The sequence below is a fragment of the Rhynchophorus ferrugineus genome, unplaced genomic scaffold (assembly GCF_030347505.1).
Source record: "Rhynchophorus ferrugineus isolate W39M unplaced genomic scaffold, kcgeb_rfMv2 rfM1, whole genome shotgun sequence".
NCBI lineage: Eukaryota > Metazoa > Arthropoda > Insecta > Coleoptera > Curculionidae > Rhynchophorus > Rhynchophorus ferrugineus.
Window position 1 is genome coordinate 24,839,516 of NW_027472580.1, and position 24,934 is coordinate 24,864,449.

At 29.5% G+C, this 24,934-nt stretch overlaps 1 protein-coding gene across 1 annotated transcript in view; it reads left to right on the forward strand.

The window, feature by feature from the left end:
- Positions 1–24,934, forward strand: part of Cht7 (Chitinase 7) — an 89,984-nt gene that overhangs the window by 53,280 nt on the left and 11,770 nt on the right. Inside the window, exons 2-5 of the mRNA XM_076403640.1 lie at positions 9,260–9,353; positions 9,413–9,626; positions 11,713–11,915; positions 11,977–12,156. Of these exons, the coding sequence (XP_076259755.1) occupies positions 9,260–9,353; positions 9,413–9,626; positions 11,713–11,915; positions 11,977–12,156 (691 nt within the window). The remainder of the gene's footprint in view (positions 1–9,259; positions 9,354–9,412; positions 9,627–11,712; positions 11,916–11,976; positions 12,157–24,934) is intronic.

Consider the following 24,934-nt stretch of genomic DNA (forward strand, 5'->3'; position numbering starts at 1 on the left):
TATGTGAAAACTTTATACGTGCCTTTGAAATTTAAGCGTTTCCTTCGATAAAACCCCCCTCTCCCCACCCTACACTGACTTAGTTCCAATGGGACCACCTTGGAAGTTCTCTTTCGAGAACTTTTTTTTGGAGACTCTTTCGAATAATAGTTAAATATAATAATATAATATAATATTTTTAAAAAAATATACAGCCAAATATAAACTCTTTCTCGAAGTCGGAAGTCGAAGTCATCAAATTTAAAGTCTTAAAACTATATTTCACATCATCTCAAGCTATATCATCACAAGTCTCTACCAGCTAACGATGACGTAGTTTTAAAAAAAGTATTGAAACTAATTGGATTCCACCTAAACAATAAGATAATATTTTCAAAAAGCTAAAAAAACTGAATTTTAGAACTATGAATAACTACGAACTTTCTTATTAAGCCCTGGTATAATGATTGATAGAAAACTGGAATAATTTATATTTTCAGTAAAATAAATAAAAATAATAAATTTAGAAATATAAAGAAGGCGTTTGCATTTTGTCCCAAGATCATAGATCTATTTTATTTCTTGTTCAACTTCAACATTTTTTAACTATTTCTAAATTTATTCATGGAATTCTAAATAATATCCTTTTGTACTTCCTATTTTGTTTTCGGGTAAAGGAAATAAAAACAAATTATGACTAATATATAGCATTCATGAAAGAATAAAAAGAATGTTAAAGAGCTGAATAGTTTAAGATTGAGAGTATATCTGAGTCATGGCCTTGCAACAAAGGTCTGACGATGATGTCATTAAAGATGCGTCAAAGCTTGTCTAAATATTTTGATACATGCTTATGTTATATATTGACTATTTATATGCTTTAAAAATATTTTAATAACTTGTAAAATTTAATACGTTATTATATGTCTTAACCGTATAATTATTAGTGAAAAATAGTTGCTTTCAACAAAAGTAACAAGGTATTGTTTAGAAACTTAAACATAATCGCTAACTTTGTAAACAATACGGTATTGCGATAAAGATAAATTCACGTTTTACTAAATAAAACAAAAATGTAATAAGGTTGTTGTTTCCAGGTACGTTTATCTTTATTTTCGTAATACAACGACCGCTGAGCTCCTTTCTATCGTATTGTTAAATATGATTTTGTAAGGTAAACGATATTATGTAATGACTTGTTGAAAGTATAGATTAACAGATTGTTTATAACAAAATAGTAAAACATTATTAGATCGTTCGCAGCGAAATAACATTACTGGTCAAGGATTGTTCATAAATGCGTGATTCCATTATGTTGTCTGGAATGCAACCAACGGATTTGAACAATCAAACATTAAATGAATGTGTGTATCTTAGGCTCTCAGCAATTATTAGTTATTATGTGTTGGAGTTAATTCCTTGCGTTTTACATAAAATGGCGTGGGTAATGCATCATTCCCTTGTTTCCTTCGACAATCTATTCCATAGAAAAGCGGACAAAGAATGCGATCTGCCCTGTATAAAGTTGTAGCTAAGTTTTTTTCGTCTAACCCACTTGAGGACGCGCCAAGCAGGTCTATTTATTACAATGGAAATAAAGAAATAGAATTTAACAATGAATCATGGAATTTCAATAAAATCATTTATTTAAATTCTAATCAAAATTTGTATAAAATATTGTAAAAATTCTTCAAAAAACAATGTCTAATCAGACAATAATTAATTTCTGAAGTGACAACTTATTTTCTAATTGTATATTGTTATTGCCTTAAATATTATAAAATAAGAAACTATAAAGCATTTGTCCGAAATATACTTATTACATACAATATTTGAATACAATAATATAAATTTATTATTAGATTTTATTAGAGTTCCCAAATACAATACAATATTAGTGTTTACTGAATATATTAATTACATATTACAATTTTAATTACGAAACCTCATTATCTTCTTTATATACTTTGGGAGGTACTTTGTAGGTAAACACTATTACACTATGTTGTATGTAGCCATGCAGAATTTTACATTTTTATCCATTGCAATCCTATTTACTTCTACCAGAACAAGCAACACCCAATTATTTATTTTTTTATTGTACTGTCTTAATCATATCGCCATATGCTGACGGTATCTGAATGAGAATTTTCGTTAAATTTAGTTATGTACATCCTCTTGTTAATAAATAAAAAGCCTAGAATGTAGCTTCGTACAAACGAATTAAAATAGGTTCGTGCTATCATTAATTATTAACATTTAGATAATATTATAGCAATAACATTTAGACAATAGTAGCGGTATAGGTAGTAGCTCTTATTTATTTTGCTGTTAAACGGCCTGGTTCGTATTCGTCCCTTTCAAAAAGCATCTGCGGAGAAGCATTTGTTATAATTTTCGGTTTTAAAATATCTCAATGTACTTCCTTTAAAAAATATAATTACTTCTAATGCATTTTTAAGATTCTAATATTGACTGAGCAACTGTACGTATCCACGAATATATATTATTATGTCAAACATTTATCAATGTCACTAATAACAATTAAACTTCAAGCACAATGCACAAGCACAAAAAATTAATAAATAAATTATTTGTTCTTTAGTCTGTTTAAGCTAAATAGTGCTAGTACAGTCTCAAAATTAAGGTTGTATGATAAAAGTCCATAAAATAATGATAAAGTCCATTAAAGGTAACTTAATGTTATCTAACTTATAACCACTAAAATAATTGTTTTATTTAATATAATTATTTGTAGTATACTACAATAAATTGTTCGTATTTTCTGCTGAATTTCTAAACCATGAGAAACAAATAATAATTGTATATTTATTAGTTAACATAATTAGAAGAATATGTTTTCCTGTTTGAGTATGTTGAAGTAAAATTTTAGTAGATTTGTAACATGTAATCAATTGATTTCATGTTGCAAAATAACTTCTCCATGTGCCCTATAGCGTAGATGATTGAAAACAGGAACTCTCCATATTTTACATGTACGGCCTACTATATTGTATCCTTCTTTTTATTTATTATTTATTAATCTTATTTTTAACTGTTTCACTCCTTTTGTGTAGCATCCATTTTTGTACATATTTCTAGATTTGATAGGTAGTAGCTCTTATTGATTTTGCTGTTAAACTAGCTGGTTCGTATTCGTCTGTTTTAAAAGCATCTGCGGAGAAGCATTTGTTATAATTTTCGGTTTTAAAATCTCTCTATGTACCTCCTTTGAAAAAATATAATTACCTCTAATGCATTTTTAAGATTCTAATATGGACTGAGCAACTGTACGTATCCACGAATATATGTTATTATGTCAAATATTTATGAATGTCACTAATGACAATTAAACTTCAAGCACAATGAGACGTCTTCCACCTAACTATCCTCCACAAGCCACCGAAGAAGACCGGAAGAAGGCCCGTGAAGGCACGGTGAATAATTTAATTATGTTCGGGGTGTTAGTCTTGCTGATACGTATTTTGCCATTCGCAGTCCGAGATGGTGACGTCACTGATATGACTAAAGCTAATATCTGTTAATCGACATTTGTATAATTAAAAAATTAATAAATAAATTATTTGTTCTTCAGTCTGTTTAAGCTAAATAGTGCTAGTACAGTCTCAAAACTAAGGTTGTATGATAAAAGTCTATAAAATAGTGATAAAGTCCATTAAAGGTAACTTAATGTTATCTAATTTATAACCGCTAAAATAATTGTTTTATTTAATACAATTATTTGTAGTATACTACAAGGAATTGTTCGTATATTCTGCTGAATTTCTAAACCTTGAGAAACAAATAATAATTGTATATTTATTAGTCAACATAATTAGGAGAATATATTTTCCTGTTTGAGTATGTTGAAGTAAGTTTTTAGTAGATTTGTAACATGTAATCAATTGATGTCATGTTGCAAAATAACTCCTCCATGTGCCCCACAGCGTAGATGATTGAAAAGAGGAACTCTCCATATTTTACATGTAGAGCCTGCTATATTGTATACTTCTTTTTATTTATTATTTATTAATCTTATTTTTAACTGTTTCACTCCTTTTGGGTAGCTAACTCCTAATAATTTTCCAATTTTACCTAATGTCTGCTCAAAATCTTCATGAACTTACTACTTTCCATTATTATTTTACTAACCTAGCGTTTTATGAAACTCGGCAGTAATTTGCGCATAGGTCGTCTGTTCGAATTTTGTCTCTTCAACATCTGGATAAGTCTACTCTTGTTGAATAGTTGCAGCTCTTCGATATTTTAAAGTTCATCCGACCTCAATGGAGGTTTTTTTTTCGCAAATAGCTGCATAATAATGCATGCGCTAATACACCATGCAGCGTTGACAATGCTCTAAAGAACTTTATTTTGATTCAACCATGAGGTCATTATTGACGATATGATTTATGAAGTACGCTGAAGGAATAATAGTGTGTTCATAATTTCAGACAAAATATTAGTGACTGAGGATGCTTTAATATTTCATCTTCACAGTCGGTAAACATTTTTTTTGCATCCATTTTTGTACATATTTCTAGATATGATAGGGCATTGGGGTAAGGACATAGCAATTAATAAATGAATACGATTTATCATGTAATTTTAAATGTAATAAAAGCAAAATACTTGTGTTTGTGTGTTTTGGCTATTCTATGCTTATTTCTGTATTTGTAATTTCCTTTGATTTTATAGAAATTATCAATACATTTTAAATATCACTATTGTACCTATCTTATTATCCTTTTTTCGATTTTAGAGTCATCTTTAAATTGCTTAGAATTCTTTTATATATTGTCTCCCTTTACAAACGAAGGTTTATCTGAACTGGACCTACAGTTTAACGTGGCTCGGAACCACAGTCCTCGGCGTTAAGCCTACATATTGGCGAGTGACCAACTTCATCATCATCCCAGAAGACATCCGGTCTTACCCAGCCTTGTTACTAACGTGACTGGGATCATTTTCCTAAACGGATTTTGCACTCTTGCTTAAGAACAATCACAAATGTTAAACAATTATAAATATACATTTACGCCCATGCCCCAGCAGATTTCGAACTACTATTCGGAATATCGTAACAGTAGGAAGACCGTCCTGTCGCCTTTACCATTGCGCCAACCAAGTCTTTCATTTTTCTTGTAGCTCTCTATTCTATATTTTACCTATGAGAAATACTTTTTCCGATAATGACCTTTTCCTGACATTCTCTCTGGTGTTCTACGTGCTTTTAAGAAGTTGTTGTGCATCAATATATATATATATATATATATATATATATATATATATATATATATATATATATATATATATATATATATATATATATATATATATATATACTTCCTGTAAACTAGCAGCGTTTAAATTCGAAATTAAAATGCTAACTGCATTCTGCTAAATGACTGAAAGTCTTTGACGATTTAAATGTAAATATTCCGAACCAAACCTAGAAACATTTGTGGCCGCTTATTGTTCGCACCCGGCCCCAAAGAAATCGTTTAAGCGTTTTTTCCATCACAACCTCCGTCCTTTCCCCCCATTTAAAAAGTCAAAACTTTTTATTCACAACCGTTCTTGAGCGTAAAGCGCCTGACAAAGACCAAGAAGTAATAAAAAAAAATCGATAAGCAACTACAATGGCCCACCCAATGTCTGAGCGAAGGTTAACAACTGTATCAAGATTGTCGTTTATAATAAAACATTAAAATCAGTGTCGCACATAAGTAACCAACACGTTAAGAAATTAATTATGTTTTACTATATTGTTGTTTCGAAGACATAATATAGTTATTTTATATTTGTTTGAATCAAAATATTATTTCCAATGACTTTCAAATCCAATGACTTCCTAATTTATTAATATCCAGTGTGTTTTTACACGAAAATCATCGTTTTTGTTACAATTTGTACTTTAATTGTTGTTATAAATCGTTTTGAAAATATGTGAATAATAATATTTGACACCATAACGTATAAACTTTAAGCTTTTACTGTGTTTTTACAGCTGCTCCAAAAAAAAAATAACGTTAAGACTTTCTTGATATTTTCTGAACCCTAATTCGAATCAGATCCATCCTTGACCTCTCCACTTGCTTTGTTAAACATCCTGTGGTTCAGAATCATAACTGAGTACCAAAGTCGGAATCCTTGCATTCCTATAATTTTTTTTAAAATTGCGTTCAAATATATTTTTCTTTAATTGTTAGTGAACACGGTATCAATTATTTTGCATGAATTAAAATTGAAACTGTTTTGCTTTTACAGGAAATTACATATTAGAATATATAATCACTAGCTTTTAAGTATCAATGTTTAAACATAGGCTGCAGTTTTAGTTCTATATTAGTTTTTCACCCTTTAACAATTTCGGATATATAGAATATATGCTGGGTTCTTAAATAATCTTTAAAAGCGTGAATACATATCACTACATATTTGATGATTTTTATTATTGGCTGTTGATTTGTTGCATCTTTCTAGCAGCATTTTAGTCGTATTGGGAATCTAGTAGCTAGTAACACTTGATAAGCCGAAAAGCAATGTTCAAAGAGGTTCCAAATATAATGCCACGAAATTCACAATACCCAAACCTTAGCATAAATACAATATATTTACAGTTTACGTAGTTAATTGTCAACGAATCTAAAGGAATTGATCATAATAAATCGATATTTTTGGAGGCTTACATAAATAGTTGGTTTCTAGTTTAAAAAAAAACACCTGAAAGTGCGAGTTAAACTGTCATGAAAACATATCCTAACCGTTTAGAAATTACGCAATATCTCGGACCTGGCTCGCTACCAAGCGAAATTATTTAATAGGAATGGCTCAGTGTACAGTTGACCAACCATTTATATACATTGGACTTTCACTCACTGGTCAGTTCTTTATGATAGCATGGTTATATATCTGAGCAAAAAAAATTAGCGAGTTGGCCTAGAGACCACAGACCAACAACCATAATAACGATACTGGTAAACGTAACAGAATCGGTACGCACAAATGAATACCATTCTATATCCTTGAACGGTTCACTTTGAATATTGGGCGTAGAAACATTTTTCTAATCGTTCTTGGAAGCATGTAAAAATGTCCATTAGATATTTTTAATTTAATGACAATAATATATTGATGAAACCAATTCAAATTATAAAATGTGTATACAATATACAATTGTTTTTTCTGGGTGTATTTTATTTGAAATCGTTCCTTAGCTGAACCTATAGGCTTGCAAAATAAAAAAAATTAAATAATTTAATTGTTGTAATACCTGGGAAGATAGATTTATTTGAATTTCTTTGAAAATTAAAATAAATGTGGTAGTATTCGAAGTAGTATATAGCCAGGTATATTCAAATTCTAACTCTCATTCTCCTTTATTAAGCTTTTAGAAGCTTATTGTTGAGTATTAAGTCGGTGCAACCACCACACTTCTTGAGAATAAAAATTTCCGCTCATTTATTTTTACATACTCTAATTTTTCAAATGAAATATAAGAACAAGTTAAACGATTTTCTCTCAGCCGACTCTGCGACTGAAATTTTATCATTTTGTTATTGTTTTAAAAGAATAAATAAAAACCCACGGAAAATTTTACAAAAACAGCAGAAATTGTACCGAGAAAATATTGCATTAACATTTATAATGTATAATATTGAATTCATACAATAATTTTGAAGCAAAAATAAGGATTTATGACAAACATTCTAACAAACCTATGAGGGTAAGTTCCCTTTTTATATGAAACAATTTAACCAACTAAAATGAACATAATTACGGTGGAAGAAGAAATAAAAATGTTTTATATAAATATGTTGAAATATAATCTAGTAGGTCTATCATTTTCAAAAATACATATATACAGCATTATTTAGTTAATAACACGCTATTATTAAAACATATTTATCATGTTTTCGAATACATTATCTATCAAAATTCTTCAACGGCACTAACAAGCAGCTGGTAGGTAGATATTGTGATAATATAACATTCGTAATATAATTAGTAAAATTTATTATGATAATTATGCTTGTAATACTCCAAATGTTATGTTATTATTAAGTGATGACATAACAATAACGAAACCTAAATAAAACATTATTGCGGTAAATATGTTGAGTATTTCATTGTTTCTATAATTATATGTGGTTTACCATTAGTTTGTAATTGTGGTTTAAATATCGTTTTGACGAATGAATGAATATCGAGTACACCGGATTACGATCTCGTATTGGCTTGATTATGAATGGAGGAGAAAAAATTGATGATTAATTTTTTTATGAATGATACTTATTTTTTAGCAAAACTAATTTTTATGTTATTATGCTTAGTGGTTCAACAATCTGCCTAGTGGGCAGTAAGTATTTATTTTAATATTTAATATATACATGACATTTAGAAAATTATTTCATTAAGTGGTTCTCTTTATAGCAAAATTATAATACATGAGAAATTTATTTGACACAAATATTTCCATAAATTAATTTTTGTGGTTGTATTATTTGTAAACCATATTAAAACTAATTCAAAATTACTAGGAGAACTAGCTACAATAACTATCACATTTCATTAGTAGTTTTTGATGTTTACATGTATTTTAATCTGGGATATCTATGGATGGAAATGTGAAGTATCAATGTAGGCATCTGCTAAACAACATCACCTAACTGTAAAAATCAATAGTTTTGGAATGTATTTGCATAAATGTATATTATTGAGTTATATAGTGAATACAGACACTAATTATGGTACACTCAAAATGTTTATAACAAATTTAACGACGCATTCTTAAAAGAAAAGACTATCATAAGGAAATAATAGACATAAAGTCATTGTCTTGAATTAACTACGAGTTTTGAAGGATAGAGTATAATCTACATAGCTCCTTCTGAGTACCTCTTATTAAGATGAATTGAGAATGACTTGGTTATTGAAGAAATGAGAAATTTTTCTCCATTCGGAACAGTATCGCAAACTTACAAGAATGTTGCGAAAAATTTTATTACTTTTTTATTAATAACATACATATTGTACCAATTTTTCTCAATAAATGTTACTGTGAATAAATTTACCCATCTATTGGAAAAAATTGTAAATTGTTGTTGTAAGTAGGATTCATTGAAAGGACTCAATTAATTAATTTTTTAAAATCACTATAAAGTAGAAAAAAAAGTGTAACTATGTATATTTAATTAATTTTTTAATTTTGTAATTATTTTTTTATAGAAACTGGCTACATGAATACTATGTATTTCATGTTTTCTTTTTGTTACAGATACCACGGCCTAGATGTAAACTTAGAACTATCCTTTTTATATGTTTGGTGGTGTTCCTTTTAGTTCAAATTGTCAATTCCGAGAGAGAGCGAGGTGAGTATCGTATATTCTACAAAATTACGATAACGTTTAAACTGTATCGATTTATATAGTTACCAGAAGGCGATTTAGGCGTCCTCTCAAATCAGTTTCACACAGTATTTCGAGCTCAAAGGACCAGGATGTAGCGCCAAGCGTAAATAAACCTCGCCGAGCACGTCCAGGACATAAAAGAACATCCGACAACGCTGTGAGCGCCTCCAGCAAAACGAAAGACAAGGATGGATATAAGGTGGTGTGTTATTACACCAACTGGTCTCAATACAGGTAACTACGCAGTTTATGATATACCCATTAATTTAATTTTTTATCAGTCCAGCAAGATAGATTGGTATTTGATGACTGGTATAATGTGGTTAATGGTATCATAATTGAATTTGCACATCTTTACTTTCGAATGGTAATTCTAATCAAGTCATTTAGTTATCTATCACTACTTTCGAATTATTTAAGGTAGATTAATAATACCTACTGAAATGGAGACTAAAAAATTTAAGTTTTATTTATGTATTAATCATTTATATTTTTTTTATTAAGTTATTAATAAAAATAGGTACATAAACACATATAAATTCAAAGTTCATACTACATTATCCAAATATTAACAAGCCATAAAAGAGGACAATTAGTTCTAAAATGCTGTAAATCATATTTAACTGTTCTTTTAATTGTTATTGTAATTCGAAGGTAATTTATTAAGGTAATGAAATGCGTGCTTTATTGTTGCTTATATGTAAACCTTGCTTTTTCTAATTTTAATAATGTTTTTCAATTTTTTGAGAGTAATTTTCCGTGACCGTTTTGCCATTTTAAGCTTACAATTCCTCGCCTTTTTTCTGTAAATTAAGCTTATTAGCAGAATCATAATGATAACCAATATATGTCGATACTTAGGCACATACGTTTCTAATCTCCCTTGTCTTCAATATTTAGTCTAATATTTTGGCAACAGCTGTAGTACTTCCTAGAACAAAGAGTATAAAAAGTTGTCAAATTCTTCATTTAGGAACTTCTCAACTTCTGCATTCGGAGCTTTCCCGAGAAATATAGAAATCAGGCAATGCCAAATCAGGAAATTAGGGATGGTCGTAATCGTCATCCAATAGCCGTAATTTACTCTCCACCATAACACCTCTTCTAGTAAATTTTTTTATCCAGCTGGCCAAGAATTTTAAAGATATTTAATTAATAAAATGCTTTTGCGCATCATCAGCTAGCTACGACGATAGATGCAATCGATTTATCCTTTTTGGGTATTGAACCTCGCTGCTTCGACTATTGTTTCCTTACTGACATGTAGTAGTGGGTCCATGTATTATCTATTGTAACAAATGGCTGCACTAAATCTGCCATATCCCTATTAAAATCATCCAAACATTGCTTTTGTTCGACAATTATAAAATACCAATCTTCGGACACTCCCACAGCTTTCAGTAAATTCACTCATTTTCACTCGCTAAAGTTTCAACATGATGGTTTCTGGTGTAGTTGCAGATTTAATCGTCTTCTTAATCGTCACGTGAATCATTACGATGAATATGTGACCATGCTTAAAATCAGCTAGCCACTTTCGGTCATCTAAAAATGATTTTGCTAGAGATTAATCGATGAATTTTATTAAGGCACGATATTCAAGTTTATCCATTTTAACAAAAAAGAGGCCTACTTAAAACTAACTATTTGCAAGAGCAAATTGGAACTTGTCATATAAACTAATGACTATATATATTAAATTATATTAAAACATATGTTACGCAATATATTGTAAATTCGTTAAAATTAATTCATTCACACAAAAATAATAACAAATTTGAAGAAATTGAGAAAAAACCAAGCCCAAGCTTCTTACTTGGAATGAAAGTAATTTTTAGAAACGTTCTTGTCATTGTTTTGCTTTTTATTCCCAAAACTTCGGATGAATGCATAACAGTTAACTTAATATACAGAATAAAATACTAGTGAAGAAAATATTAACATTAACTTTATTATTGGATGTTAAATAATTTAATTAAAGTGTTAAGTTGGATGGTTTAATTAGATAATATTGTATGAAATGTTACCTATATCTATTTTATAGTTTTTAAGGGATTGTTTTAGAATTAGTTAGAAACAATGGCAGTTTCGCTACATGACCCAAAATACATAGCAATATTAAATGTAAAACTATTGATAGAAATTAAAAACTTATAATATTAGAAAGAAAAATTTTATGTAAAAAATAATTGTCTATTTGACTTAGATTTTTTCTATGTATATCTGTCAACATTGAGTTCAGCTGAGATACTTTTAGCTGTGATATTTTACTATTAATTCAATAATTGTGTTACTAAGTTAAGCTATTATTATTTTTCAGAATCAAAATTGGTAAATTTACTCCAGAAGATATATTACCTGATCTCTGTACCCACATTATCTTCGCTTTCGGTTGGTTAAAGAAAGGTAAACTGTCTTCATTCGAGAGCAACGATGAAACTAAAGATGGCAAAGTTGGATTATACGAGAGGATACAGAAACTCAAGAAGGCCAATCCTAGTCTCAAGACACTTCTGGCTATCGGTGAGATACTCTGAAACATATAGATTGTATAGTACGAGATAAAATATTAAATATTACTCAGGTGGCTGGTCTTTTGGTACCCAAAAATTCAAAGATATGTCCGCCACAAGATACACCAGACAAACGTTCATCTTCAGCGCTATTCCCTTCTTGAGAGACAGAGGATTCGACGGTTTGGATATGGATTGGGAATACCCAAAAGGAAGTGATGACAAGAAGAACTACGTTTTGTTATTGAAAGGTAAGATTTTTTTATACATGTCATTTTGATTTATTAATACATTTTTACTAGTCATTGCTGACTAACCTACATTTTATTTTTATGCTAACTCAAAACCTATTTAGTCTCTATAGTAGTAATATTCATGTATTAAAAATACCGCTGTTTTTATGTTAAATACACTTAACTGCGTCTGCTCATAAGACCTAATTGTTTTGTCATTTTGAGTATGCTTCCTGCTCGAGTGTTATCCAAGAGTGTCTATCCTTAGCTACTAATACGAGATGGAGCCTCCCCTCAAGTATCTTTCCAATTTACTTGATTTGCTGAATAAAAGTTAATATACTGCCGGCTTAGTTGGCGAAACTATAAAGGTGACAGGACGGTCCACCTACTTTTGCGATAGTGGCGGGTTTGAATCCTGCTGCGACATGGTTGTAAATTTATGTTTGCTAATATTTGTGAATGTCTTAGGCTAGAGCGAAAAATCCGACAACGAAAAGGATCCCAGTTACGTCAGTATTCAGGCTGAGTTAGTCCGGATGTCTTCTGGGATGACTTCTAAATTCACTCGCCTATAAATATCGTCATTAAATAAATAAACCTCGATATACTTAATGACGAGGGCGGTGGTTCGGAGCCCACGTTAAACAGTAGGTCCAGTTCAGATGAACCCTCGGTATTTAAAAGGAGAGAAAAGCTGATATCTGAAGGTTTCAGTGTAACTAGTCCTATAGTATTTGGGTGTATCTGCGATTCCTTTAAGAAGGTAGTCCTGAAAAATTTGAATTTTACTTATATTATTTTTCATACCCAAAACTGATTTTCATTGAACCCACGTCGGTTTTAGAAATTACATAGTATTGTTACATAAATTACATATTGTTATTGTTGTATCTGCAATTTGATCGTATGTAAACTTAATGTGTACTAATTTGCTTTGGTTAAATTTTATTCCCCGTTTTTGAATCCAGTTTTTTAAATTGTAGGTGGTTTGTTGTAATTTTCTTACTGTTTCTATATCGTTGTTACCAACAGCAAGTATCGCTTATTATTAGTAAATGTAACCTTTTAATAGAAATATATTAATTATAGAAATTTATTAATTTCAAAATTGGTAATAAATAATAATAATAAATTATACAACAATAATTTAATACAGTTTGTAGAATTGTACATAAAATATCAAAGTTTTTTAAAATATTTCCTGTTTCAACTGATATAATTTTCTATCTATTTAGTCCCTTGTACTTATACAATATTGTATATTCCATTATTATGGATTAGATATTTGACATTTTTTATGAATTTATAAATTGATTTCTAATTACCTAACATTAAATAAAAATACAGTTTTCAACAATTTAAAATAATATTTTGGAGATTTTTTTTTAGTTTAGGATACAAATAGAAATCAAACATAGCAAATTATTCTTAGTGAGTAAATTTTTTGACAAAAAAACGAAAAGTTATTGTTGTAATGGCTTTGTTATGGCCAGTATTGAAGCCTTTATTGGACATTTCGGTGTTTGCTTCCCGAAAAACCCACTTGATATTATTTAAAAGGGAAGTATGCTCATATTCTCTTATATATTCGAGGATTTTTATAAAAATCCTTAGTTTCACGCATGTGAATAGTGGTCATAGAAGAAAGATTTCAATATAAGTATTTCTTCCTAAATTTTTATCGATTTTGAGCACAAAACTAAGCATTAATAATCAATGATTGTGGCAAACGTATTATTTACAATCAATTATGTTTCGTTCAGATTAACTGAAGATTCGTTAATTGGTAAATTCATATCTTCTGATCTCAGAATTAGAAAATGTTTAAACTGCAAATTGACACATTATGTCGACCGTGGAGAAATATAACGATATATGTATATTTTAAAAAATATCGACACTTAACAGAAGTATATTCTTTAACACAGTCCTAATTTGTGCGACTGGTGCTTCTAAGTTATTTTATAGTTGATTGGGGGGACATACCTCAAAATGAAAATGCAATAGTCTATTTTAAAAACTACGGAAATTTTCATATTATTAAAAAATCTATATTTTCCCAAAAAAATATCAGCTAACAAAAATATCGATTTATCAGAAACAAATTCTTGTATACAATAATAAAGTATCAGTATATCGAAAATATTATGTGATATGGCATATAGTCCGTCCATCACGTCATCAACATTGATGACACCAGAACGTCTCAATGTCGTCGTATTAATTAAGAATTTTATACTACAGCACCTACCGGTTTGTAATACTTAATTATTATCACTAATGATTTAACGAATTTAAATGATGAATTGGCGAATTTTACAGACTGATTCGGTTACATGTTCCGACGCATCAGACAGCATTCTGTATATTTTTATCTAAGAGACTTTGACATAAATAGTAGAATGAGAATAGATAATACATAATCTATGGCGTGCAATGGCTGATTTAGTGGAAAACTGTACGTTACATAATCAGCTGCAAGTACCTGATAATTATCTTACAATCCTTACTTAAAGTTTTTTTTTAATAGACAAAGCTCTATTTCATTCTTAACTGTAAGTAATAAAGAGTAAATTTAACATAAATTTAACATATTTAATCTATCTTAATGATTATATTTCTAATAATTGTTATTTATATAGATGTTCTTGAAATATACGAAAGGAAAATATAAAGTACGACTATCAGACATTCGAGTTGCTCAAGGTTCAAATAGACCTAATAAATGTTTCCGTAAACAATGAACATGCGTATTTAATACTGAATAGGAATCCGATTTTCCTTTTGCTACTACTTTCTTTGACCCGAATGCTCTTGAAATGTTTAATTTCTTCGGGTTTCAACTAGATAAATCATTGCATCTACTAATGGATTATAAATCGTGTTGAGTAAATTAATATTTTTCACCACGTTGAGATAAAATAAAATAATATTATCTATTTTGATTTGTTATTCAAATATGTCCAATAAAATTATTTATACAATAATTTAATTATGCATATGTTAAAGTATAATATATATATATATATATATATATATATATATATATATATATGTATATATATATATATATTTATCAACAGTACTTGAACGAGGAATTTTACTATACAGACTTGATTAAAGTACTAGCAAAAAAGACAGCCGAAGTTTATAGATATGTCTATTCTTTCAGTTTTATTGTGAAGCTGTTCTAAACTGCTGCTTATAAATGCAAATGCAATAGTATAAAGATTATAAAATAGTTAACTGTAATAAGCTTCCTAAGCTTCAGTATACTGAAACTTCAATAGCCCACTATTAGCGATACTGTACGTAATTTGAGCTCGACATTTGCAATATTAAACCCTAAACTTTGAAGCGCCTGTCCAAATTCCGATAAATTAGAATAAAGGTCTGTAACATTATCAACGCCTGTGAGTCAGCATGAGAAAAGGCTATAATTATTCCTATATTGATAATATGAGTAAAGAATAATTTTTCTATCAATTGTCGGAAAACTTTACGAAAATTATACAAATTATGCCTCAAAGAGCGCGCAAAGACACTCCCTCGATTATATTTGGAAAGCGCGCGATTGTAGGTTTTATTAACGTTCGTTTTGCTTTCGATTGTATACACTGATGACTAATACTGCCTAGTAATGATTAGAGTTCTCCAAGAATCTTATGATGTATCTAATGATATTATGATCATTAGCTGCATGCTATTAGGAAATAATTTGTTAAATACATTTGGAGATTCAACAAGTAGAGGCCTCTAGCAGAGACTACTTTCAGCATAGTAGTGGATGAATTTATGCAAAATTTACTTTAAATGAGGTATGGCATTCAATATGCAACAAACTACTAGATATATCATTACACGAGTTGCTGAAGGGTTTTCTTTTCCGAGATGGTGCGTATGTAAAAGAGGAATTTTTACAGTCAAAAATTAAATACGACTTTTTCAAACGTTTATTTTGTCAATCCATTATGGTTTGATATATGTAAACTTGAAATTCAAGAAATGGGATGCTTAAAGCTTAATTCTACATGCTCCGAGATGTGTGTCTCGGACCTTCCTTGAATAAATTGTGAGATATTTGCACTATTTAGTGTAATTTATTTCATTTATATACATTTAGGACTAATTTAAGATGTCAAATAATAGTAAACAAAACACCTCTTATGGGAATTTTTAGTTTTCCTCTGTTCAAAAAAGAGCCTTTGAATGTCATGAAATGCTAATGTAAAGTCGGTGCATGATCAAATTTATGTGATCAGAAATATTGAACCAATATATTTTAAGAAATAAAAAAAACAGATCAGTTTAAAAAACTTTACCAGATAGAGACCGAAAGAATATATTTTGACTGTCTAACGGTGTTTGATCGGCATTACATACAAATATAAAAAAGGTTTAGATAAGAAATCTTACCCTGTCTGTATTCCAGATCCACCAAAAGAAAATCCCTTTAAATTAAGCTATTTATCAAATAGCATTAATATATATACATTTTTTTGATAAAATTTTTATTAGATATGCCTGATATAACCTTAGTTATAAATTAATTTATAGGTTCCATTTGTACTTGGATTTGGATTGTGAATTACACAAGCAAGACACACTAATACACTTTATGTAAGTTCGTATGATTTGGTTCGCTTGAATCTTCTGATATCCTGCGCGTTGTCCAGTAGTTGTATTACTTCCACTTTAGTATGATTTAGTAATCTTCTTCCACGTTTTAAGAAGAAATCGTAGATAACTTCGTAAATCCATTTGATTTCCAGGTCATCGTGCAGTTCTTCGTTGGTGATAGGCGTAGCGATAGGCATTGGTAATTAATCGACAAATTTTATTTTAACAGCGTTGAATGACTAGTTGATTTGAATTTTTAGTGCAACCCTATATTTGTACACCATAGGTCCTAGCCAATCCACAATAGCTTTATGATTATCTCATAAATCAATCGCATTGATTTTAGATTAAGTTGAGAATATCTTCCGACTAACCATATAGTTGTTTTATTTTGGTTGTAATGTTCTTTTTGTCTAACATGATGTTATTTACCAACAATATAATTATTAATATAACAATTTAATCTACCGTCAAGATGGAGGCCGTGGTATTTAGCGGATTCTGCTTGAGGAATCGGGCATCCATTGAGAGATATAATTAGGTTTTTATTATTTTGCTACAATGCAAAATTAACATGAACAGATTTGGAGCTATTAAGTTGACTTTTCCAATCTTTCGTCCATTTGTAGTTTTTCTTGACTGCCATTTGTACTTTTTCTACCGCCCTAGGTAATGATACGTCGTTTACCATAATAATTGTGTGGTCAGCAAATGTTCCAAATAGTGTCTCTTTTGTTGTATCGGCAGTGTAAAGCAGATAGAGGAGATGTCCTAAGACGCTACCTTGTGGAACTCCAGCAGAAATAGTTTTAAATGTCGGGAACGCCATTTCGTGCGAATCTTAATTTTCCGAAAGTGTATGACTCCAGCAATTGACATTAGTTACGCGGTAACAATCTAAATAGCATTAATATAACTAGAATAAAAAATGTATACCTATTTATTTTTCTAAAGGTTTTATTTCAAATCACTATAGTGATACTATACGAAAATAGAAAATGTTTGTATCATATCTGATAAATAAACTTTCTGGTTAGCACATATTCTCTTCACATGGTTGGATAATACTTTGTTTCAGTTCAACAATTCCTTTCACGCTCCGTTGCAATTGTAAATTATAATGCAGAATATTTTATGACAAAAAGAAGCAAAACAAAAAAAAACAACGTAAAATAACTGAGAACGTTTCTTGTAAAGTTGTTTCTGTAACAAGTGTTCGATTCAGACAGTTGAAGCCAGCCAATCTATCGGCCTTGGAAAGCTGCATATTTGTTCACGTGCAAATCTGGGTCATTCGTTTTCATCGACGTTCAGTTCCATACTGATAATTTTCGAAATTTGCTCTGTTGCTAATTATTATTTATTATTTTTTTAAAGTTACTAAGCGAAATATCGAATTGCGAGTCATAAAATCTAATTGTGTTATTGGTAAATTAAAACAAAGAAAAATAATACATATGTTTTAATCTAGTATTGCATAAAATATTACTTTATCCCATAATAGCTTTCGTTTTTTTTTATGAAACGTACATAGTAAGTTTTAAATCAGTTTTGTAGTTATAATAAGTTGATGGGAAGGAGATTTTTCTTTATCTTTTATGGAATATTTATTTTTAGATACTTTAACCGATAGATTTATATCTCATGCTTCTGGGTATATATATTTTTTCCTAGTTCTTTGATAATGTTGATCAGTTTTATTTTGTTATCACTGTAAAACTTATATAAGCCCCCTTTTACTGCATCCCTTTAAATTAATCGGATATTTGGATGGTTAAAATGCATGGGACTTGCTAAATAAACATCATTTTGCATATTTATCAAATAAAAATTACGATATTTGATGTTAGCCACTGGAATAAATTATTTTAGAAAATATTTGTGTTGTGCAAATTTATTATCATTTATTTATCATATTACTAAAAACAATGCTTTTGAAAGTAAAATAATTAGAATTTTCTATAAAGTTCAGTCATAAATGAGATGAAAACTAGTGTCCAACAAATTTTCTTTCTTGTTACTTTCGTGTAAGAAATATTAGTTTTCTTAAAAATTCTAGAAATCACCTAATAATGAGATTAGCAGGAGAGATAAGATAAGCTGAAATAGTGGTCAATTGTTGTATTATGACTGAAAATAATAATAGTCAAAATAATAATGCAAAGAGATCAGTAATTGGATAAAAATCAATCGTCTGTCCGTATTTTCAGGCGTTGACATGCAGCGGTGGATTTCCTAAATTGTGTTGTATGGGTGAAATTGCCATAATTGATTCCATCACTCTCATTTCTGAAAGTTTAAACAATTCAGCCAGTATTAGTGATGTTACTGAATTGGATTTGGAGGATTTATTAAGATAAATAATCGCTGTTATACTATAAATATATACTCTAACAAACTATATCACATTCAATTCACGTTTTATATAATCACTACATAGTATAAAACAAAGTCGCCTTTTCTCTCCCTATATTCCTATGTGCGCTTAAATCTTTAAAACTACGCAACGGATTTTGATGCGGTTTTTTTCAATAGATAGAGTGATTCAAGAGGAAGGTTTATATGTATAATACATGCATAATATACTAAGGCAACATTGCTAATTTTAGAGGTTTCTAACGTGATGTCGTAAATTAACCTATTTTTTTAGGCTTATTTAGCAATTAGCAAAAACGCTGCCTAACTCTACGAGTTAGATCAAATTAATGTACTACAGTATTGTACACCATAAAAAGGTCTACAAAAAAGTCCGCGATGGTATATGTTTATCTTTTAGGGATAACCCACATTAACCAGTTTTATTGTTTACTTTTTACGTCAGAAAATGGCTTATTTACGAAGCTATTTTAAGCAATACGGCATTAATCCTTATCGAATTAAGTACTTTAAATACAGTGTGCAATTAATATAGATCAATATGGTTCCTTACAGCATGTAAATTAAACAAATATTTTCGGAGATATTACAAATTTAAAATTTGCGTTTAAAAATGTGTAATGTAATAAAAATTGTATGAATTTAGATATTCCAAAGATAGCAGGAAATCTTCATAGTAAGTATAGGGGAAGAGGAATTGTTTTACTCCAAATTTAATGCGTGCAGGCCAAGGGCAGTAATGAATGAACCAAAAATACTGGATCGATTTTAATCATGTTTTCATTGAGTGACATAGGCATATATATTTTATGCCCGTGCAAAGAGCGGGCCGCTATGTTTTTATATACAACGTTCATATTTTTTCTGTAGTGTATTTAATTTAGTATCAGCATTGCACCCGTGCGAAGCCGGGGCGGGTCGCTAGTGTAATATAATTCCTTATAAAAATGCATAACATAATTCGTATTTTGAACTTTCAAATTTAATTTTTTTAATCAATTTTTATTTTTCATTTCATATTTGATTGCTAGTCATATTTCATATCAGTTAACTATTTCAGTAATATTTTCATATTATCATGCTGGACTTTAACTGAATTAATATAGATGATTGTTGGATAGATCATTAGTGTCTCCGAAAGATGCATTCAGCTGAGTCCTTATTATTTTATCTGCTATAAATCAAATTCACTAATAAACACGATTTTACAAAGTGAATAATTTAATTCTTTTATTGTAGATATGGTAAATTATATATTGTAAAGTTTATATCAGTCATGTATGAGATTATAAGAATGTTTTTATATTTAGCTGGTCATTCATTGTTTTTGAATCATCATGTACGGTCCCTTGTTATATTTCTTAATAAGTTGCGGGGAGTGAGTCAACCCGCACGTTGCCTTTTGATGTGGCCTGTCGTCTCTACAGAAAATTACTGGAAATAATCTATATATCTTTCAAATGTGAGAAAATATTGACCACTACTTTACAGAGAACAATTAATAAGCAAAGTAGCTTCTAAAAAATTCTTCTTATTTGCAAGCGTTGTGTGACTTTACAAGTTTAATTCCACAAAAACACGCGTTTGCTATTCGTTATAGGCAAGAATATTTAATCTGGAAATGCGTAGTCAGCTTACTTATGCTAGGAAATAGGTAACGAGAATAAGAAATATACTTGAAGGTATGATCTATTAATATCAAGGACTTTTTAAGGTCAAACTAGATAATATAATATAAATTCCTATATAGGCGATGTAGCGCCTAGGGTATAAATTACTGGTAGTAAACATAAAATCGAAGCAGATAAATGACGGTTAAGAAATATACGTAGGGAAAAAAAGGAATAGCATATTAGATTTAAATGTAAATTTGACGGTTACAATGAAATAGACACATGTAAAGATGTATGAAAGAGAGTTAGAGAGAGTTATTAAGTCTTGTTAAAAAAACTTATTGCCTTCAAGAATCCTGTTAATCTATCTGTGTTCGAGACATTATTTAGACTCAATAAAATCAAGTTGTCTTCTGATCTGACCAAGAGATGTGGGTAATTTTTAGTATTTCATCACGTGTAACAAAGTGTATGTCAGTAATCAGTTAACTCTATTTCAGCATCAGTATGGAGGTTGAAATTGGTAAAAGTTTGAACGAATATTAGGTCTAGTAAAAAGGTATCCTTCAATTTTCCATTTAAAAAGTGGTATCTCTCGCTGTACAACCTTATTCGATATATGACATTAGAATTCTGACATTTCGTACTAAAAAAAACTTATTTAACTTGTTTGTGAGACATTGGCTCATTTTTTTAAAATTTTCGTTAAATATACACGGATAGAAGCAAAAAAAATATGTTCCACTTTACTGCTTTTCTTCGATAAAAATAAAAACTTTATTTATATGTAAATTTATGTAAGCCATAATTCTGCAACAACCAATCAAACACAGTTGGTTTTGCTTTACTAAGTGCCTAAGCGCGTTAAGCGCCTCAAGCGAGGCTTATGAAAATCGACTCATTCAGTTTTTCGACAATAGTTCCAAAAGTTTCTGCGAGGGAGATATAATGGAATTACTTTCAAAATGGCAATAATTGATTTAAATCATTAATTCTAAGTATGTTGAATAAAACCTTCAGTTTCATGCAAAAATAATTGAATTGACTTTACTAAGGTAATCAGTATCCGAAGTGACCATCGATGGCCTATACTGAAGTGACGATGAATATATAAAACATTCAACAAAAACAATCCGCAAAATATTGATGTATTTTGAATAGGTAAACGATTTAAAAATAACCGAAATATAAAACTCTCTACCTGATATTTTAAAAATATCAGTTAGAGCTTTTTAAATTATGCAGGATTCTTTTAAGATTAATGACTACACATAATTAATCACACACTAGACCAGACAAAGACCTTCATCTTCTTTGTTTTTATAGGTTAAAAAAATCGTTCTCGATTCTTTCGCTATTATGATCACGTTAGTTCGTCATCATATAAACAAAAAAAAAGAAAACAATTATACGATGAGATAAGTTATGATGGCATCTTCGTTATTTGCAGTGATCCAAAAAAATATTCAAGGTAACTGACTGAATGTATTAGTTTGAAGCATCAGAGGTCGTAACAATTGGCCATAGAATTAATTTTTATCGGCAATAACATATGTTTTTGTTTTGAATTCTCTGTTAATATTTTTAACCTAAATATTGGTGATTTAACCTCCTATTAAATAATGAATTATTAACTGAAAAATCAATTCATTATGAACCTAACTAAAAAACTTATCCGTATAATTGCTACAATGATAATTATTGTTTAAAATCAATAATTGTTTTTTTGTCAGCATTATCTGTCAGTTAGATTAAATTATGAGGTATTGCGTAACTTAATATATATTTAACTATAGATTAGTTTTTTTTCATGTTTCGTTTTTATTTAAACTTAATATTTTTAATGACTATAAAAATTAGTTATTATAATAGAAAACGTCATTGAATATTTTAGGTATCTATATTTTAACGATACGAAAAGAAATTACTAAGAAATTACTGATATATTAGTAATAATACTTGTTTCATTAATATAAAAATGATACATTTACATATATACATTTTAAATATGAGAATTTTATATATAATAAGACATACAAAATTATTTTATTAAAAATTAAAATTATATTTCGTTTTTTTTTATATTATATAAAGTATACATTGTACAAATTACAATTCTTGAATTATTCTTATTATTTAAATTTACTTGTTGGAAAGCATTTCTGTATGTCCATCTTGGGTTTTCTTTTCATTTCAGTTAGTTTAAATGTTTTTTTTATTATTTTTTGACTAAATAACGTTATTTTCTCAAAATGCTATATTCTGCTGTCACTAACTATAATTTGTGTTTTATGATTGTAGTTAATCCGTGGTATAAAATAACTTGGAATTCAGAATCTATTATTTATTAAATATGAAATAATATTGCATATTATTTCGAGTAGAATTTCGCAACAAAAATAATATATGTGAAAAAACTCTGTATTTAATTATTATTGAAGCGCCAATAATAATAAATAATAAAAGCAGACCTGGAAGTTAATTGACTGATATCTCCATAAGGTACTAACATAAATGGTTAATTAATAATGGTTATTTGTGACTATATTATATTATAAAATTCGGTTCCCATTTCTAGTTTATAAGATATAACTACTGGAGGATGATTATTTTTATTATTTAACTAACACATTGTTACTAGTCGCTTCCGTCTAACCTACAATTTGTCTTTAAGCTAACTTAAATCTAGGTATATAACTAGGAGGACCTACCGGCCCTAACTCAGTCTCTGGTGAAATAATATTTATACATGTCACTGCTGGGTTTTTTAATATATTCACCTCACTAGACAAGATCAGATGGTTTGATTCTTTTGAGTCTGTGTCCTGTTCTGGTAGTATCCAAAAGTTGCCATATTTCAATATTTGTATGAGAATGTGTATATATGTATGTATATATGGTCATAATACCTCTCAGGACTTTGTTTTGAAAAATTCGTATTTTGTTTATGTTACTCTTTGCAGAACATCGTGATAGTGTTATTTGATAGTGTATTGGTACTTGTCCGATCTGTTTATAGATGAACTGCACATTTACAGATTTACTTTCATTAATTGTTATTTTCCAACCTTGTGTCCAATTATTTATATTGTCACTTGCCTGTTGTAATTTTCGTGAGGCTTCTTCACTATTGTCTATTTGTGTATATATTTTCCATTTGTGGAATATCACAAGTGCAAAGTAGATAAAACATTGGTCCCAGTACACTTCCTTGTGGTACACCTACTTTAGCTTTTTTTATTGTAGAGTAAGCTTCTTCTTGATTGACTCTAAACATTCTGGTTGTAATGTATGATTTTAATAGTTCGGTGTGTTGTTTTGGTAGCATTTTCTGTAGTTTATGAAGAAGGCCTTCATACCAAACCTTATCGAAGGGTTGTGCTACATCTAAGAATATAGCTGAGCATGCTTTTTGACTTTCGTAGGCTTTTTCAATAACATCTGTTATTCTGTGGACCTTGTCAATTGTTGAGTGCTTGTTAATAAACACAAACTGATGTGTTGATATTAGGTTTTTTCTTTCTATGATCGGTTTTATTCTTTTCAATAGGAGTTTTTCAAAAACCAAATTGATCAAGTTGGTGAGCTTTATAATTCCCTTTCTAGTAGCTTTTGCAGTAATTCTCCTGTTATTAAATCGTAGCCCGGTGATTTCCTGCGGTTAATGTCAGTTTTAATAACTTTGGTTAACTCTTTCGGCATGACTAATTCAATCTTCGGCTTGTTGAATACCTGCTACGAATTTTTCTGGTTCAAAATTTAATTGCTGACTATCTCAGAAATTTAACAGATGATGAAGTAACTGATTACTCACTCTGGAAAGCCACAAAATATCTAAAGCGCTCATATCTACACAGTCCACCTATAAGAGACCTATGTGGGAAATGGGCACGTGATAACCGCCAAAATGCAGAAGCATTTGCTGAATATCTAGAAAAGACATTGAAACCAAACGAAACTAATATTGAACATAATTTGCCGGACATAGAAGCTAAAAATTCGATGATTGAATTAGTCAAGCCAACCAAAACTGTCATTAATTCCAGGAAATCACCGGGCTATCATTTAATAACAAGAGAATTGCTGGAAAATCTACCAAGAGAGGGAATTATAAAACTCACCAACTTGATCAATACAGCATTTAGATTAAAACATGTCCCAGTTATTTGGAAGATGGTGGAAAA